This window comes from Erythrolamprus reginae, chromosome 1 (genome assembly GCF_031021105.1).
Source record: "Erythrolamprus reginae isolate rEryReg1 chromosome 1, rEryReg1.hap1, whole genome shotgun sequence".
In the NCBI taxonomy this organism is placed as follows: Eukaryota; Metazoa; Chordata; class Lepidosauria; order Squamata; family Dipsadidae; genus Erythrolamprus; species Erythrolamprus reginae.
Window position 1 is genome coordinate 264,016,831 of NC_091950.1, and position 20,544 is coordinate 264,037,374.

A 20,544-nucleotide genomic window follows, 5' to 3' on the forward strand; every position below is an offset into this window, starting at 1 on the left:
TCTTTTTCTTTCTCTCTTTTACCTTCCCTTCCTCTATTTCTTCTTTTCTTTCTCCTTCCCACCTTCTTCCCTCCCTCCCTCCCTTCACTCATTCCTCTCTTACTCTTCCCTTTCATAAGTTTCCTTGCTTCCTTCCTCTGTTCCTGTCCCTTCCCCCTTTCTTTCTTTCTTTCTTGCTCTTTTTCTTTCTCTCTTTTACCTTCCCTTCCTCTATTTCTTCTTTTCTTTCTCCTTCCCACCTTCTTCCCTCCCTCCCTCCCTTCACTCATTCCTCTCTTACTCTCCCTTTTCATAAGTTTCCTTGCTTCCTTCCTCTGTTCCTGTCCCTTCCCTCTTTCCTTCCTTCCCACCCTCCGTCCATTCATTCACCCATTCCTCTCTTGATCGCTTAAAGCCGGTCCCTGGTGCAAAAAGGGTTGGGGACCTCTGTCCTACAGGATTGGGTGGCAGAGAAGTTGAACATATGTAAATTTAAAAGTTTAAGAAAGTTTACAAGTTAAGTGAAAGAAACTTCATTATTCATTTATATGTACATGTACATTTCTTCATTAAAAACATGTCTTTCTGCATAATTTAGACTAACTTTGTGAGTTTTTTGAGGGCTGGAACCAATTAAAATTATTTACATTAATTCCTATGGGGAAAAGTCGTTCGAGATAAGAGCTGCTCGACTTAAGAGCCCAGGTCCGGAACGAATTAAACTTGTATCTCGAGGTACCACTGTATATGAGACCGTGGGTTCTAAATGTATAACAACTGAACAATCTCTGACGGTAACCCAACATTAGTTTATACATTCTGATCAATAAATTCAGATTGTGCCCGCAAGGAAATAATAATTGCTCAGTATATAATTTTATTAAATTAAATATTTATGCATAAATGAAGTAAAATAATTACTTCTACCTTTCAATTTTCATGTTTAAAATGAATCAAAATTGTTTGGGCCAGTACATTTATAAGCATGAGATTTGAGACTGGTAAGGTCAGAAATAATAACCCTACGACCAGACACAAGCAGCAAGTGTCATCCAGGTTTATATGTATCCAAGTTTATAGCAAATATCCAAGTTTATAGCAAAACATTGGATGCTATATAACATTTTAGCCACTGAGTGCCTAAACTGCATGTGTGTGCAGGCCCAAACTGAAAGGTGCCCGTGCGAATGTGCACATGCATGGACATGTGTGTGCATGCACAGCAGAGACCCAAAGACCAGTTGGCCGGTGGGAAGTGGGGCATTCCAACACTGGCAGCGCAGCAAGAGGTAAGATCTTTTTCTTTTATGAGCTTCTGTTTCCCTGCAAACGACGAAATGAGCTTCTGTTTCATCATTTGCAGGGAAACAGAAGCTCATGAAAGAAATGCCATGCAGATCTGACCTGGGGCAATGGCATGTGTGCCAGCAGACTGGGCTCTGCGTGCCACCTCTGGCTCGCATGCCATAGGATTGCCATCACAACTATATAAGACTGGCAGAAAAAGATATAGACTGAAACCCTGGTTCCGGCATATACATATAGGCTAGATTCCTGGATTCGGCAGTAGCTGACATTTCTTTTGCACTTGTATTTAAAATAACTACCTAATCTATCTTAGTCTCTTCATGTATGTATTTCTAAAGAGAGATTTATTGCCTGCTAAAGCTCTAGATCAATTAATATGTCAATTAATATGAACAGAAATAAATTAAAGCTACTCTTTGACTGCAACAAATTCTGTTTTTATTCTAGATTGCAATTTCATTTTTTTTTAAAAAAAATGTAGCCTATTGTACTCATAGTGTAAAAAGATATTTTCTCAGAAACCACTATCTGTATTGGAAATGGTAAAAAATCTTGTAGTAGTTACTGATATTAGTCAAGACAATTTTCTTTTAGCAGATAATATAAAAATGAAGCAGTACAATTTCCAAAATAGTTTTAAATTCCCTTTATACCAAAGGTGCAGGTTTTATATGAATTGCTTATGAGTTACTCTGTTTTAAATAAAAAAGAGGGGAAAGAGCAACAAACTATGCTTAGTAAACATAAATAGTACAGGGTAAATGTCAAAATATTCACTTTAAATACCTGTACAAGATAAAAGCTATGAAAAAGTCATATATATGAGGATAACTCAGATTACTTATAATCTGAGAACACGACAATGTTAAAGGCAAAAGTAAAATTGTCAGAATATTGATTTGAGGCATCAGCATTCAGATGCTGCTTTAAGCAAGTTTCCTTTACATGGCATCTGATTCCTCATTAAGGAAAACATTGATTGGTTGATTGATTGGTTGGTTGGTTGGTTGGTTGGTTGGTTGGTTGTCCATGTTACCATAGGGTAACTCTGGGCGGCTTACAGTTACATCTTAATTAAAACATAAAATATTAAAAATCAAACCTTACAACCAAAGACACATGGGGAAGGCGGGGATGGAGTGGGGGGAAGTGGGATCTCTTATTTGTCAATCAACCAACTCCATTGCACTGATCCTCCACTGGGACCCCTGAGCCACATCTTTAGGCCCTTATGAAAAGTTAGGAGGATTGGGGCCAATCTCACATTGGGTTTTAGCACAATATAGTTTTAATAAACCATATTTATTAATAATAAAACTAGACTAGCATTTTTCTCCCAGTAAAAAGGATAGAAAATAATTATGGTTGTTTAAAAAAATGTTTCTGAAAATGGAAAAACTAAATGGAACAAACCTTTCACCTAAAAACTAAAACATCCCCAATGTTCTTGAGCATAATCAAAAGCACATTACCCATTTAAAAAATAATCTTAATTTTTCTCAGGAAAATGGCATGGAGAAAAACCCACACTAAAAATAATAGAATGCATACATCTAACTTTATTTCTGTCTCTATACTACATTACAAAATATGCCATAAAATATTTATGAAATTTGAAAATCCCTCCTTTGTACTAGTCACATAATTTGGTATGTTTCTCATACTCATACTTTATAATTTTTCAATTATAAAAAATGGAGAGACTTGGTTAGTTTCAAGGCAATATTAGTATCAGTAAGTAACATGAATTTAAAATATTAGGTACAAAATATGTCTCAATATTTATTCTAAATGTATTTTTGACAATAAGAATTCTTATTACACATGATATCTGAAGATCCCCCAAACTAACTCTAAATAACATTTTTCCCAGATAGTTTTTAATCCTATGATATTCTACTACATTCCACTTTAGAGGGTGATATACTGCTATTTGGATAGAAAGAACTACTGATTAGCTCATTAAAGGAGTCCATCCCAAAAAGACTGCTGAATTTTCAAATCTGACTCAAAGAACATGTTGCATATGAAGAGTTCTTGAATAGAATATTTTCTTAAGGTTCAATTAACATTAGAACAATCCCTATGATGTATATGAGTAATATCTAAATATATACGGTAGCTTCCAGTTTGGACATACTGTAATTTCTAATTTTTATAATTAATTATTTCCATCAAACATAAATCTTTAGGAAGAAGAGTAAGGGGAAATCAGATAAATTCTGCTCTTTCAGCTTAAACATGTATTATTTTCCATTTAAACTAGTAAATATGATAGCAGAAGCTTTCCACTCTATGTGAGTAATGAATGAATATCTTTTTAACAAGTCTGACTTACAAATCCCTCAGGAATCATAACTTTCTTGCCTGCATTAAGAAAATGAACTCTGTAGCCTACATTCCTTAGGAATGTTTCATGAATTATCGGAACCAATAAAAATATAAGCTAGATCAGTGTTTCCCAACCTTGGCAACTTGAAGATATCTGGACTTCAACTCCCAGAATTTCCCAGCCAGCATTTGCTGGCTGGGGAATTCTGGGAATTGAAGTCCAGATATCTTCAAGTTGCCAAGGTTGGGAAACACTGAGCTAGATAAATAGGTACATCAGACAGTCTTCTTTTTCTTCTTTTTCTTTTTGTTCTTGTTCTTCTTGTTGTTCTTCTTTTTTTTTGGGGGGGGGGGAGGGGGGAGATATCAAGCCAGCCAAAACTTGTTATAAAATTATAAAGCCAGCCAGTCTTCTTATAAAATCTTTTAAACCTAACAAATGATACATTTTTTAAAATGATAATTTTAAACTTGTAAATTAAATGTTGAAAGTAGGGCTTCTGGTTTTCATTTAAACTGATATTTACTAGTAAACGCCTGCTGGAAAAAACAAGACTTACCGGTAAATATTAGTTTATTTCCCAAAGATATCAACTTTTTTCACACTGTTCATAGATTCAGAACTCCAGCAGGCAGCTTTCCCCAAACAATGCCTAAGACAAAAATGAGCTTTTCAGCTTTATTGATATTTGCCAAAAAAAGAGAGAGAGAGAAACATTACCCACCCTCCCCCAGGGTATATTGGTAGGCATTAAAAGGCTGAAAACAGGATCCAGAAGCCCTAGTTCTAAACACTGGTTCGAGGGTGACATATTTTTAGTGCTAAGATTAACTTCTTATTCAATTAATCTTGAATGCACTGTTAAGTGTTAAAGCAACTCTGTATACCTCAAGACACGATCTGATGCCTGGTTTGATTTGGATGCATCACAGCTCTGATGCTTCTCTTGAGCTTTGGCCAGTTTCTCTGCTGCAGCAATAGGACATCCGGAGAGGCTGCAATTACAGAAAGAAAATGTAATTGTCCCATCCAGAATTGCTTCACTGAGCTCTTTTTTTTTGGTGGCAAACATAAAGGAGAAGCTGGCTGAATGGGTAAGGGAAGGAACTGTCTTGATGCCCAACATTCATCCTATAGAATGCAAATTTCTGCTTTTAAAATCACAGGGTTGCCATAAATGATTAACTCCTTTTCCACTATATATGACTATATATAACTCCTGTTCCACTATATATGACTAATTCTACTGATCTTGTGACCTACCAAGCCAGATAAAATCTCCCAACTGTATATTATGACAGTCCAGGTGCTTGATTATCATTGTTTCTGCCTTCCCACTGTTTTTACAAAAACAAAGCTTAATGAGCTGGTGATTAGCCACCAAGAAGCTGGTGAGCTGCATTCAACTCGATAAGCCACAAATTATGCTTTAGTTTAGTGTTGTAAATGTTCAGGAGAACATTGCTGCCAGACAAACTGAATATAGATTTAAATATGCAATACTATTGGCAGAATTTCCTATATGTCTGCCAAACATATTGTCTACTGTTGCTGCTACTGTTGCTATTGTTGCTATTTAAAAAATGGAGAAGAATATGGCTTGCTTATTTGAAAACTGAATTCAGCAAGTTTTATTTTCAGTGAAACTAGTTAGGGCAGAGTTTTAAATAACCTTGTGCTGATTAGAATTTGGGGGAAAAGTGTAACCAAAAAAAGAAGACAAAAATTCACTTGCTGTTGAAATTGATAGACATTCTCTTGGGAGAATCTGGGCATCAATCCATAAGGACATAGCAGATAGAAAATGAAATTAAATATAAAGGAAAAAAACCACATAACTATCAAATATTTTCTGAGACAAATTTAACTAAATCAACTCCTGGTGTCTCTTCAGGATCATAAATCCAAAGAGTTTCAGGGAAACTACTGTACAAAAAGTTGAGAATATTGCCTAAGCATAGCCTAGAAGTCCTAAGAGTGCAATGTATGGATTACATTCAGCCCATCTACATCCTTCTATGCTTCACCGAATCCAACTTTGGTGGGACCAAAGTTGTCCTGTTAGCAAAAACATTGTGTTTATCAGGTATCATTCATTCCTAAAGTAGTTCTTTCTAAGAGCCAGGACAAAAAGCAAATAAACAAAAATAATACCAACCATCATGTCTTAATCTCTTCAAAGACACAAATCACCTGAGATAGAGACTTCTAAGAATCCTGTATTCAGAATTGAATTCAGAATTCAAAACTTCTGAAAAGCACATCATTTTAAATTCTAAAACATTTTTTGGTGTCATGACCCTGTCTGAGGGCTCATCTTCAGATGACATGCAGGACCAATGATAAGGCTCTAAAGAAAACCAGATATGAAATGCCAGACCAAAACCAAAGAAAAGAAAAGAAAGGGGGGGGGGAGCATCAGGCTTCATTAAACCAGATCCAAGCTCAGTTGATTCAGATCCAATCTCACAGTGAAGGAGAAAACTACTAAAAAGCTAGAAAAATGACGAAAACATGTATATGCTAGCTAGTATATCAGAAGTAGACTGATACGAATGAATCAGTCTGATTTGTGGAGTTGAAGGGTGGAATAGGGCTCCATTTCAGCTCATCCAAACATATCTCCTATCTAGCACCTAGCCATGCATCCTTCTTGAAACACTAATTCTTGTCTGACATCATCTCCTCACTACTGGTGAGAATTTCTACTTCCTTGAATGTGCATAATAACACCATCTATGGTGGTCTGATGAATTTACAGCTTGACTTGTTTGCTATGTACCTCTAGCTAAAATATTCTGACAACCCATTATATCATCAGCTCCATAATCATTCAACAGGGCAAAAAATTTTAGAGCCTTATATAGCTTCTCCTTGGCAACCAGTTTTGTATTTGGTAAAAACTGTCAAAAAAGTTAATGTTTTAGGATTTCATATTAACCGAATGGGATTTATTTAAAGTCTACCTCAGTGTTTCTTCATGGAAGTGTAGGATCTATCAGTCTATAAAAAATGTAATGTGTTTTATACTACTTGCTTTATTTATAAGCATTTTTCTTTGGAAATCCATATAAATCCACTAGTGTGTAAATCTTATATACAAATGGTCTTTGCCCATTATGGGTATAATCAATCAGCATAATATAATTTTTATGAAATCATAAATTTAACAAAATTTCACCAATGGGCAAAAAGAGCCAAACAAGATTTCAGAAGCAAAGAGATCAACATTCACAGAAAAGTTGAGTCATGACTTCAATATTTTTAATAAGCTATAAAAAAGATCATTTGTTGCAGCAACATCATTTTGTAAAAAATACCAAAATGCCTGTGAAATATTGAAGCACAATATGGAAGCTTAATCACAGATTAAGATTATAGTGTGCGAAAATGTGGCTGATTCTGCTTTCTAGAGGGTTCTGAAGGAAATTAGAAAGTCCAAGTGCATTCAATCAGTTTTGAAATTTGGCTTAGTCCTGAACTAATTAACAATGTCTCAAAGTTACCATCAAACATCAGACAGCAATTGGTCCTTTCTTTTCAAGATAAGCTCCCAAACATTTTGATGTTCCCCACCCCACAGGGAACAAAAAGTGCTGAAACATTAAATCTGCCTATTTCAGGGAGCTGGATCTTACCTTCGATGAGAATTCCTGTTGCTATTTACGTGGCCCCGGCCTGTGCAGCCTGGTGTAGGACACTTAAGAACGTTTTCATGCATGGCAAGAACTTGACAAGAAGAAGGAGGAAAGGAAACAGTGGAGTGTGGAAACAACAACAAGAAGAAAAAGATTTCAAGTCCAAGTTTATAGGAAGCTATTTTAGTACAAAGCAAGATTCATTAACGATTAGCATTTCTGAAAACAGACATGGGATAGATAGCGCCAATCAAGCCTGGGAAGGGAAAGAGGGCTTGCAGTGTATTTATTAACGCAGGATGATGTTAAAACATTCAGGGTTATGAAGGGAAGGAAACCTAACGGTTAATGCGTCTCTGGTGTGACAGTTAAGCAAAAGACTGCATACACAAGCAGTGAGCGAAAGTACTGAGGAGCACAGTGGCCAGTTGGAGCCCTTTTAAGAAATATATACGGAAGAATGAACTGATTTATGTACACAGAATAGGCATCCAGTATCTGGAGTCAATATAGCATAACATGTAAGCCGGTTCAACTCAGGGCAGCCAGAAGTGGGTAGGAAAGACGTTGGTTCTGAGGTCTACCAAAGGCTTAGTATGCAGAACTATTGCTTCTTAAAAGTTCAGTGGCAGTTGGAATCCCATGGCTATCAGAACGATGATTTTCCGCTACCTATACTTAATGGGGATGGAGCAGGAAAAGGAGGACCACGAGGAACAAAGAAGATGGGCAAGAAAGAGTTTTGAAGAAGTGTGGGCAGGTTGTGCACACCAGAGCCAGGAAGTTTGGCTTATTATGCAAACAGGCTTGTAATTCTCTATGGTCAACCAAATACTGGACAGTGGTTGCATTTGGGTAATGGAGGATCCAATTCTATTGTTCTTTTTCCTGGATCTCAAATTCTCGGGGTTCAAGATTGCAAGATATTTCACAGTTCAAAACATACGTGGACTGACTCATGAAGGAACAGTAAATTTGAGGGGGTGGGGATAGGGGATGCCTCTGAGCCCATCTTGACTGCTTGTAGTTACCTGGACTAGTCTGCAGTATTTTTGGCAATTTATTTTTTGCAGGGGGAGTGGTTTGACCTTGCCTTTTACCTAGAGCTGGGAGAAAGGGCCTGGCCCAGTCACCCCAGTAGCTTAATGCCTCAGGCAAGACTAAAACTCACAAATCTCCCAGTTTTAGCTCAATGCCTTAATCCTACACCGAGCTGGCTCACAAACATATTTTACCCAAAATAAAAGCTTTAAATGCTAAACCAGAAAGTCATCCATTGGGGGGGAGAGGTTTTTTAAAGGGGAGGGAAGGAAGAAAATGTATTGTGACATTGGAACACAAGCTCCACCCTTTTTATACTTGCATGCAACATTGTGTTGCCAGTACAAAAGAGTAGAACTTGCATTGTGAGGTCACAATGCACATTTCAGGAATTTGATACCATTACGGTTCGAAGTGGATGCCTATATAAACCAGCCTTTTTGCAACAAATGTCCTCCAGCTATGCTGAAACCCTAATGACCCTTCATTTTGATCATGCTGGCTTGGAATCCTGCGAGTTACAGTCCCAACATATCTGGAAGGCACTGTGTCAAGGAGGTTGTACTAAATTGTTTTGCGTTTTATTTGTTTTCAGCATATTTGATGAAATCAGTCAGCGACCAGTTTGTGTGCAACATGAAAAAAAAATGCTTTGAATTCATATCACCATTACATGATGACTTATGCAAAATTATACTACATTTCAAAAACAAAAACCAATCTTGAAATCATGTTCAATGCTTACATGAAAGCCAAGGACATCAGAAATAGAACCTGTACATATTGATTTAAAGAATAGTCACAACCACCATAATTCATCACCATCACCACACCACTAGCAGTGTACTAAAGATGTGAAAGCTTCACTCTGGAATTCCTGCTATTCAAAGCTGTTCTTGAAACATGCTTTACAAGCCCAGCACTGCAGGAGTCAGGGAAAAAAAAGAAAGAAAAGAAGAAAAAAAGATGATCTCACCTTTTTCACTTTTATCACTACTGAACATGCAAACTGTTTAAAGCTATATTCTTCTTTGATCGGAAATATTTCCTAAATGTGTTTGTGTTTACCATTTACCAGGGAGGAAAAGATGAAATGCTCTGAGCAACTGTGTAAACATTTGAGTTTGAGAAAATTATTGGTCTTGCTAAACTGGCAACTGAATTTCTTTGATCAGTGAAATTCACACACTAGCTGAGAAATTTTATTTTATTTTTTAAAAAATGTAAGTATTTTCCTGAGCTTTTTCTATATAAAAAATGAAAGCCTTCTATACAAAGAATTATACCCATTTGACTCAAAGCCTTTAAATCGCATAAAGTTTTAGAAGTCTGTGTTAATCATTCTATATATTTATGTTTGTAAATTCATCTATTATTGGAACCATGTTTGTTGAAAACCGTTTTGTTCTGGAGGCAAAACAATTTGATTTGTCATTTAACCCTGCTGTTCTGTTCGAAAAAACTCCCTAATCTTATGTTCCCGAGTCTATTTGACCCAGACTGCAAATTGATCATTTTAGGTACTTATATTTGGTCTTTTTGAAAGCTTTTTTCACCTGGAAACAGGTTTGAACATTTCTGCACACAATGGAATGAAAATTGAACTGAAAAAAATTAATCCTTATTGGTTTATTTTGCACATAAATGTCCCCCCCCCCCCGTTTTTGTGAAAGTTTTTTCAATTTATGGATAGTTTTGCTTGCAAAATCCATTCTATTTTACTAAAGTTGGTGTGGGATTGGTAGCTTGAACATTTCTGCACACAATGATATGAAAATCGAACTGGAAAAATTGATGCATATTGGTTTATTTTGCACATAAATGGGCCCCCATGCTTATACTCAAATAGGCTTATACTCGAGTAGGCTTATACTCGAGTATAAGACAATATGGTTTTATATTCAAAAATAAACCAATAAGAATCATTTTTTTCAGTTCATTTCTATTTTTCTTATGTTCAGGATTGTTTCAAAAGGATATTCCAAATATTTCTAGCCAAATATGTATAAAAAGTGACAATAATGGCACACAGCAAGGCCGAGGGGGGAGTGGCCCTTTTGTGGCAAAAATAAACCAATAAGAACCATTTTTTTCAGTTCATTTATATTTTTCTTATATTCAGAAATGTTCAAGCTACCAATCCCACACCAACTTCAGTAAAATAGAATGCATTTTGCAAGCAAAACTATCCATAAATTGAAAAAACTTTCACAAAAACGGGGGGGGGCATGGATTATTGCAGCAAAATAAACCAATAAGATTTACTTTTTTCATTTCAATTTTCATATCATTGTGTGCAGAAATGTTCAGACTACTTTCCAAGTGAAAAAAGCTTTCAAAAAGACTAAACATAAGCACTGCAAATGAAGAGTTTTCGCTCCGGGTCAGGGTGACCCGGGAACAGAAGAAGTGTAACTTTTTTTGCCCAGCAAAAATTAAGCCCCCCACCCCCCAAAAAAAATTCTCATAGAGAGAACCCCTGAAATGATGAAAAGTCATGAAATTTCAAGTTTCAGATATGCAGGGAAAATTTTTTACAGGGACTCAAACTTGGCTTCGGGTCACATACGACCCGAACAGAACAGCAGGGTTAAAAATGAGAGAATAAATTAATGTATTAATCCATTTTACCACCTTGTACTATCATATCCTGAATAAAAGTCCAGGGGTAGGCAAAGTTGGCTCTTCTATGACTTGTGGACTTCAACTCCCAGAATCCCTGAGCCAATCATGTTAACTCTGGGGTTTGAAGTCCACATATCATAGAAGAGCCAACTTTGCCTACTCATGAGTTAGTCTAAAATACGATACATTATAGAGAAAGGGGAATGAAATTTATATAGCAATCCTATATCACGATATGATTGCCATATACAGTAGCAATATGCCATTTAGCATTCCTATTTTGGATATATTATCAATTTTATTTGTTTAGTTTAATACATTTTGTACTGTTATAGAGATAATAAATACCCAGATTTTAGAAAGCTATCATCTGATACTGAGGATATTTTAATAACAGTTTAAACTAATGTTAAAAGTTTTGCTCATAATCATACAGTAAGTTGGTTTGTTGGTTTGTTTAGATTTCTTAAGAGATGTATGAAGAATTTCTTATAATTTAAGACAGCTGCAATTTTTAAAATCATACTTCTTCCTCCTTTATCCCTTATATACAGCCACAATATGTTTATGCTAACATCACAAGTTGAATTGTTATAAATCAATCAAATTTTTCAAGGTCAAATATTTTATCTAATTACATTTTTTTTAGTATATAAACATTTCAGTGGTTCAGCTGTACATTTTCAAACTGAAAGGTACGTTTACTTCATTCAGTCAACAGAAATCCTTTTCAAGGAGTAGGTACAATTACTCAAAATTAAATTAATATAGTTTGGTCTGAAATATACTTCTGCGTGCAAGAAAGCAATTGCTTAGAGATATCCCAGTACTCTCAAGATCAAAGAATACAGCTTTAAAACATCTTCATTCAAGCATAAGTTAGTAAAGATGTGAAAATGATGAAATAAGAATATATATATATGTAACATAAAACAAATTGCTAAACTGAGACATATACTAGAAAAATGGGAGGAATGAAAGAGCAATCAAAATAAAAAGCTTCTCAAGGCATGCTAGAAAAGTTTGTGTGGAATTTTATCCCCCGTTTCCATGAAACAATGTGGACTTACTTTCTGGAGGGACCCTATCTTTGTGTGGGCATCCTGACAAACTGCGGTGATGGGGGTATAGCCCCGTTACATGGCCTGTTCCATCACACCCAGGGGTTGGACATTTGCTCTCTTTCTTTTCTGTTCTTGAGGGATCTATAATTTACAACAAACGTGTCAAGTGAATGATGTTTTTCAGATTTCCAAATGGATGTAGGTTCAGTTAATGAAATCAGTAACTCTTTGGAAAATGTTCTTAAAGAACATTGGAAGAAAACAAGCCAGGCTCTGTTTTAAACAATGTTATGCCCTGCCTCTTATTTTCAACCAAAAGGCATTACAATTACAAGCATCCCCAGACATGGAGGGTCCTAGGTGGTGACTTATTTCCAGCAAAGCCACCCTTGTCATTTAATATAATTCTATAAAACATTTATGTAGGCTGCTCTTTGCTCTCATTTTTAGCACTCACATATTGATGTTAATAAATTTATGGTGGGAGAAGTATGGAGAGCCCATGAGAGGGGACCCTCCCCCCAAATATTGCAAGTTATTCTTATAGTGGTGTTTTAAAGAGGATTAAAATCGACTTACCAAAACATTGTTAAAGAATATTAGAACTTAAACAAAAGTGTGTTTATTTCCAATGAGTAATTAGTAGAGGTTAAAACAGTTAATATTTTCTTTTAATTTGGCCCAAGAGTCACTTACTTACAATGTTTGAATACTTATGACATTTAAACAAAACGTTTGTTGCTTTAATTAATGATATTCTCAGGAAAAAACAACCCTATTCTAAGAAACAGTTCCTGCCTGGAAATCGACAGGATTAGTGTAGATCTTTTTTTGGATTTAGAAATGCGGTTCCAATGCTCCCAGCCCTCATTTTTACTAAAATATTGCTCATCGATCTTTTTACACAATCAGTTATCCAAAGAGAAAAAAAATCCAAACAGTTAAATTCAGTGTCTGATTTGTATGTATATTCAAGAAAATTGAGCAGAAGAATAAGAACAAATGATATAATTCTCTGAGGATTTTTTATTTGGAGGGGGGGGAGAGAGGGACCGTGATTGTAAGTCTCAATTCCTTGAAATGTCCCATCTCACTCTGCTCCATCCTCCTGTTCTATATCCGCTTCAGTGGAGGCGTAAGATATTTTCAAATGCCTGGAAAATGAACTTTGCTTTGAATTCTTAAATCACAATTTTAAAACAAATGATAGAAAAGAGAAAGAAAGAGGTTCCAAATCTCCTCAAAGAGAAATCCTGAACTCTTCCAATCTTCTTCTCTGATAAGCACTATAGTGTAGAAGAATAAGTGCTAGTGTGCATGGATAAAAGAAATAATCTCCACAACCCAAATTACCCCCAAAATAATATTTCAACTCCTTTTTTTGGTCCTGTGATTATATCCATGCAAATCAGAGGCTGAAGTCAACTGAAAGAGAACTAAGAATCCCAACAAGGTAAATAAATCAAGGTTTTGTTCTTTGATAAAATATTGAGTAGACAACAGGATTATTATTTCAGGTGCATTTCACAAAATTATGGTGCATATGCAATCATCCCATTTCCCTGATGATTTACACATTTGTCAAATTCACACTTTTCATTTTCAAAACCTGTTTTTGCACCAATTTTAGACAATTGTAAGCACTGCTGAAATAATTCATAGAGTCGATAAGAGAAATTATCTCAAGATAACTGCTTAGAAGTAATACATTCTGAATGTTAGTTCTGTACAGAAACTCTAATATTTTGATTAATATGTAGCCAGCTTTTAAACAGATACATGCAATATGGCACATAAGATTCAAATGCACATAGGTTTCAAATATAAATTAAAAAGTCAACTTTGATCATTGAATAAATTTATCCTGCTTACAGCAAATGAAAAAAACCTGTTATCAGCACTCTATATTTTGTCCTGGTGGTGTGATTTTATTTGCCATAGATTAACAGAGTGTTTAAAAGTTATTATTTTTTAAAAAACTTCATTTTCTCATATATCCTAAGTTTCGGTTCAAATTAAAGCTTATTTGCATGACAGCTAAGAATGTTGACAAATTTAAGACATTTGCTTTTTATATTTAAACACAGATTAAATCAATAAATTATATCTCACAATTGGATCATTTCTAATTATTTCTGTGATGCAGGCTAACACAGTATACAAAGCTAATGTATTGTATAGACAGAGCAGAATACTGTATATCATCTTTGCTTTATAGTTGAGTACTATTTTATTGTGAGTTCACAGAAGTGAAATAAGGTCATATTCTAAACTACACTGTTAACTTTTATTATCCATGGTCTCTGTGGCTAACCTTTGATTTTGGACCTAGCTCACATATAAATTCAAACAGCCATCAAGCAGTTTTATATGTTCTCTGTGCTTCCACTCCATGAAAGTTCTCATCTAAAAGTAAACAACCTGATAGTAGATCAGGGCATTTACCAAAATAAGGAACAGATGGAAATTCTGCCTCTTATCAAAGGAGATGAAAGAAATTTGCACACTGGTTGTTATAAACAGAGCTCACATTTGATACCTAGCAGTCACTGGAATATTTTGTAATGACTTCATAGAGAAACCTATTTATCTGAGCCTTTGTTTCTTGGGAAATGTATTCTTGCAATAGTATGCCTAGTCGGCCAAAAGATGCCTGACAAAAACCTTCTAACAAAATATAGTATATTAATTAAATATTCAGTCACATTATTATAAGATTAATAAATCTGCAAAAATAAGAAGATGAGCAAACAACTGGCAGCCCATAATACATGGTAGGAAAGTTGCTTTGATCATAAATTGTGTGGGACAAATTGTTTGGGAAGCTTCAAAAGAAATATTTTAGCAATATTTTTAATATTGTATGCCGCCCCGAGTCTGCGGAGAGGGGCGGCATACAAATCTAAATAAAGATAAAGATAATAAAATAGTAATTTGTATGCCACCCTCAGTCATTTGAAAAGGGTGGCATATAAATCTGATAAATAAATAAATACATAAATAAATACATTCTTACAAATAGACCAAATATGTGTCTTCTCTTTGAACCATGTAATATAAATTATACATCTCAGAATAATTAATAATATTCCCTTAAACTCAGCAAATGAACAAATGTTCTAGTAACTCTTAATAGTAACTAGGACTTTGATAAGCTAAGGCTAATCACTAACCATAAGTCTATAGAAGTTGAGAATAAAATATCACTGTGTGTATCTCCAAGATTACCCCTTGGGAGCTCTCTATGGCATCTGTATACAGAATTTTTATGTAAGTCTTACAAATAGCTTTTTGAGACATATTTGAGACATGTCTAAAAAATAAATTAATAAATCCAGTCAATATTAATTTTATATTGTGGTCATGCTATTTCATGTATTCAGTATTCCAGGGCAACAATGAAGATAATAGTTAACAAGAAACATGTACCATACATAATGTAAATCTTTAGACAATTGGAATTAATACTGGAAATAAATGCATAAACTTCCATTAATACTATTGACATAGTATCAGTTAATGAGCTGAAATTCCTAGAATAAGATTTTTTTATAATTCAGATCATACTCATAGGTTATTTGAACAATAGCAAACACTAATTTAATTAGCCAACCACAAATGCAGAATAAAAATGTTTTTATATGGCCTATATGGAACTTCCAGTGCATTTTTCTGCTCCAAACATTGAATAAGAGAAATACCTTGGTTATTTTGAAAATAATAATAATAATTTAATAATGATTTTTATAATCACTGAACCAGGTGACAGGAAAGTGGGGCTTCCTCCCATATGCTTGTCTAGCCACTACTGTTGTATAAAGAGTTGATATAAATCTGTACGGTTGAAATGAAAGTCAGAAAGATGTGCAGAAGTGTTCTAACACCAAATGAACATATAAACCAAAAAAGGATATTTTTCTCTCATTGATTTTAGAAACCCATCTCAGATGAGTTTGGGAATATAACATAAAATTATTGTGCACTCCTTTTGGTGCTTCAGGTTTTCTAGACTGAAGTGTAAATGTGTGTGCTGATATTCGTATCATCATCTTATCCAAGAGTTTTTGATTTCAGATTTAGGGTTTATATATATTTGATGGTGATTGACATTGGGACATAACTTTTATATATTATTTTTAAATCTAGGAGGGAGAAAAGGGAATGGTAAAGGGTATGTGATGCTTCTGGTTCAAAAGCCAAAGAAGTGCTTGACAGTACCCCTTTGCAGCTTTTTAAAGCAGCTGTGTTTTATCCATCAAATGAGATATTAAATTTGCCTACAATTCCCCTTTCAGACCAAGGTACAGTTTTTGACCTCAATTTCACATGCTGTTGTGCATATTCAACTTTGTACAGAACAAAGTATTCAATGAGAATATTTCATTCATTCAGATCTAGGATGTGTTATTTGAGAGTTCCTTTTATTTTTTTGAGCAGTATGTATATATATAAATAATGAAACTCAATTAGACCCCTTGTTTCATTCAAATAATTAATATTTAAGAAAATGTATTTGAAATACTAATGTAATTTAAGATTTGTTGCATGCGTTCATTGTATTGCTTATTGATGGAAAGATTTCTGGTAACCTTCGGAATTTACAAAGTCAAATCTGTGTATAAATCAAATTAGCAGCAGTTCCTATAACTTAGATAATTTCTCATTAATACTTTTTTAAAATCATGCAAGATGAAGCTGCCTTTATTCAAAGTTTCAGTGTAGTACATTTTGCTTACTCATGCAAGTATGTGTTCAAGATTAATTGCATGTACAGAAAATGTACAATCAGAATTGGTTCAAATATAGTAACTTCAATACTGTGCAATGCAATACTGGTTAGAAATTCATACATCTTAGAGTTTTAAATCCTTGCTTTTGTTTTATAAACTTTACTTAGGGAAATTTTTTTTGCAGAATTTATAAAATGTTTTAATCTCATAACCTATGTCACAATTCTATTATTTTAATATAAAAGCTTCATCATAACAATTTAACATTATGCTTTGAACAATATAATATTATCTAAATCCATCTGTATTGATCACACATTCCCCTAATAATGTTGTTTCTTCCAATTTTATTAAAGCTAATGGAAATCAAAAGTACTCTGCAGCATTGGAGATATTAAACATTTGTAAGAATGTGGATTCAGAAAAAATATTTATATTTATATACTGTATACCAATGAATAAAAATCATTATTCAGTAATTACACTTAGACTTTTTCTTGCATGTTGTGTCATAATTATTTATTAAGGTAGTAATTTAACTATTTCCATGAATGCATGAAACTAGTGAGGTAGAATGCCTATAAAAAATTACTATTGATCTCAGACTAGGACATAGCATGCCTTCTGTTGCAAATGGTTTACATTATCTTACTATTTAAGATAATTAATGTGCAGTCATTGCTTCTATGTTATATTATTAGTTCAATTTCTATCAAGAATTCCCATATTTTATGCAGGAAAGTGTTAATCAATAACTACCACTTCATGATAATTTTATAAATCAGGATGTCCCCCATCGTCAAGTCTGTAAATACTTCTATTTTACAGCTGGCTGATTTGATTGTCCTGCACCCAGCCTCAAAATGTAAGTGAATTAATACAAGGTATTTCTACACCTTTGTTTTCATGGGATAATGATATGATGTAGGAGAAGAGCAGGCAAAACAGGGACAGAGTTAAATGATTTATCAACTTAGAAGTTTTACATTGCCACAAACGATCCAAGTCCAGCCCACTCTTGAATTGCTTTGACCTTTATCTAGTGCCAATTTAGTGCTGACCACTGGTTAACTAAATTCTTGAACAAATCTTTTGTGCTGCAACTTAATATATGGTCCTGATGCTTTGTACCTGATACTAATCTAGTCAACTAATTCAGATTAATGTCAGGGACAAAGAATCAGGACTATATGTTAAGTTGCAGCACAGATTTGTTCAAGCCTGTATGCAAGAATCTAGTTAACTAGTGGTCAGCACTAAAATGGCACTACTTAAAGGTAAAAAGAAATTCAAGGATATCTGGACTTGGATCATTTGTGGCAAGAACTCTAAGCTGATGACTCATTTAACTCCAACTGCCCCAACCGCTGCCCAAAATCTCCCTGCTATTTTCCTATTTCTGGTCTGCATTTCATGATAATCATTGCTTACTTTTTCAGTAATTTTTTTTTCTTGTGAAATTGTATTTTTTTTTACAGAAACAAAAATAATATTAGTTTGGATTTTATAAAGATTTGTTAAAACTTCAAACAACACCATCATACACACAGAGAGAGACACACAAAATTTATCTCTATTTTATCATAAGACAACATGCTTTAGATAGAAATATTACCTTTACCATAATATGACTTTTTCATATGGCCATCACTAGATTTAGATTTCCGCTCATCTCCAGAAAGCTGTCTTGGAGAATGTTCTTCATACGATCTCATATTATCCCTCCGTCCAGCTTCCATTGCCATTTTTTCCCTCATGGCTTTTGCTCTTTCTGTTTCTAAAGCAATTGCTTTCTCAAGTAGTGTTAAGTTTCCTTTTGTCATATCAAACACCTCTTCAGATCTATCTGAGGTAATGGAAGTGGTGTCATCATCTCTTTCATGACATCCATCCTCTTTTGCACAACTAGAAAAAGTTCTAGATCTTGGGCTCAACTGTTCTTCAAGCCTCATTAAATTCATCATATCAGAATAATTCCTATCAGGTGTCCTTCCTTGGAAGTCATCTTCTTGCCGGATATGTTGACGAGAAATCATGTTTTGCTGTTGATTTCTTTCCTGTGGGTTTGTCTCACTGAGTTTGCGGGCCAAATCAAAACATTGGTTTCTCAAACATTCCAAGCTGCTGAGACATACCTCCTCATCACTCTCTTCCACCATTTTTTCAGGAAGCCCATTGTTTGCAGGTTTCCCTAGCATCCCGTAGTTCATATTCCTATTTTCTTGCTGAGACATATCTGCATAATTTCTATCGTTAACATTTTCTGAAAGCACAACACCATGTCCTTGTGCTAACAATTTCAGTGAGTCCACAGTTTCCCTAACAACGTCACTGTCTAAGTCTAAACTCAGCTCATTCTTCCGGCCAACGTTTTCATTTTTGTCACTATCATCTTCCAAGCTATTAGACGTATTGCTATTCATTTCTGATTCTGTCCTGGCTCTGTATGCTGCATCCTCTGCAATTTTGCCAAGATTTAACAATGACTTGGCCACCAGTTCATCATAATTATCATATTCATCATTATTGTTATCGTCTTTTTCTGTATCTTGCATTCGAGCATTGTGACAATTCATTTGATGATCTTCTGCATAGAAGAAAAAGAAAAGATTAAAGAAATGGGGGGAAAAGGAAAGGAAAAAATGGCTGGAATTGGGATATCATGAACAGTCACAAATTGTCTTTTTTTTTTTTTTCATACAGCAGTTATAAGCCCTAAAACAGTATTATTTTGAACTAGAATTAAATAAATTGACTATATTCAAGTCCATGTTTTTTTAAGCTGATATCAGTGTGGTATTAGTATTAGTCATAGGAAGTATATTTCTTACAAATTATTTACCATTATTTGTACTCTAGAATAATTAGCAAACTGTTATATACACTTTCTCTCTCATTTACAGTTTTACTATAAATATATTATTTGCACCATTTTATTTGTAAGGATTATTTAAATAGCCAAATCCAATTTTGTTTAATACAGCAGATGGAAGAGAAATTAACACAATGGATTTTTAAAAAGTCCTATACCATAAACACAATTTTTTTGGATTAGATTCATTTTTTAGACATATTTAGGACAGAGCTATTGAAATTAATTGTTCTACTATCAAATCTAGTCCCAATGTATTCTATGCAAAACAATAACATTTTCCTGGAGGTAATGGATGAAAAATGTAGTCGACAGGTGTTTTAAACAATTAAAAATTGGATATTGCAGTTCACTGCATATATCAATATTTATGTTTACAACACAATTATGTGAAAACATGCCCATATGTTATAAACAATAGTTTAAAGTTTATAACTAAATCAATCAAATATATGTGGAATCATGAAAATAACTAAATAAATTAAGTATACTATATGTGGAATCATGAAAAGAAATACTGCCTTTTCCAATAGCAATGTTTACTTCATTATTGTATGATGTTTTATGTGCGGGGCCCATAACAGAGATTTAGTCTATCATGGTCTTAGGACCATTCAAGTACTTTTCTCAATATTTTTAAGCTTACTAACCAATCCATAATTGTTACTATAGTACAAAAATACTCTTAAATATATTTTACAAATTTTTAGCTATTGTAAATCAAAAGAAGAATAGAACCACACTGATCAGTACCAGTAGGAGAGGTAGTTAGCGATATCAGAACAAATTGTTTTGCAGAAGATTAAATACGAAATATCTTAAAGTTCTTATTGAGCCTGAAAAGGACATAATTAAGAAAAGAAGAATATGGGTGAAGAAGAATATGGGTGGGGTTTGAATGTATTTGTGCTTTGGGAGAGGTATGTCAAGATTATTCAATAAGTACATCAAATGC

The 20,544-nt window shown here is 34.2% G+C and overlaps 1 protein-coding gene across 1 annotated transcript in view; it reads right to left on the bottom strand.

The window, feature by feature from the left end:
• MYT1L (myelin transcription factor 1 like) overlaps positions 1-20,544 on the bottom strand; it is a 312,289-nt gene that overhangs the window by 72,288 nt on the left and 219,457 nt on the right. The window contains exons 8-11 of the mRNA XM_070732934.1: positions 18,333-19,304; positions 11,994-12,128; positions 7,258-7,348; positions 4,507-4,614 (exon numbers count right to left, since the gene is read on the bottom strand). Of these exons, the coding sequence (XP_070589035.1) occupies positions 4,507-4,614; positions 7,258-7,348; positions 11,994-12,128; positions 18,333-19,304 (1,306 nt within the window). The remainder of the gene's footprint in view (positions 1-4,506; positions 4,615-7,257; positions 7,349-11,993; positions 12,129-18,332; positions 19,305-20,544) is intronic.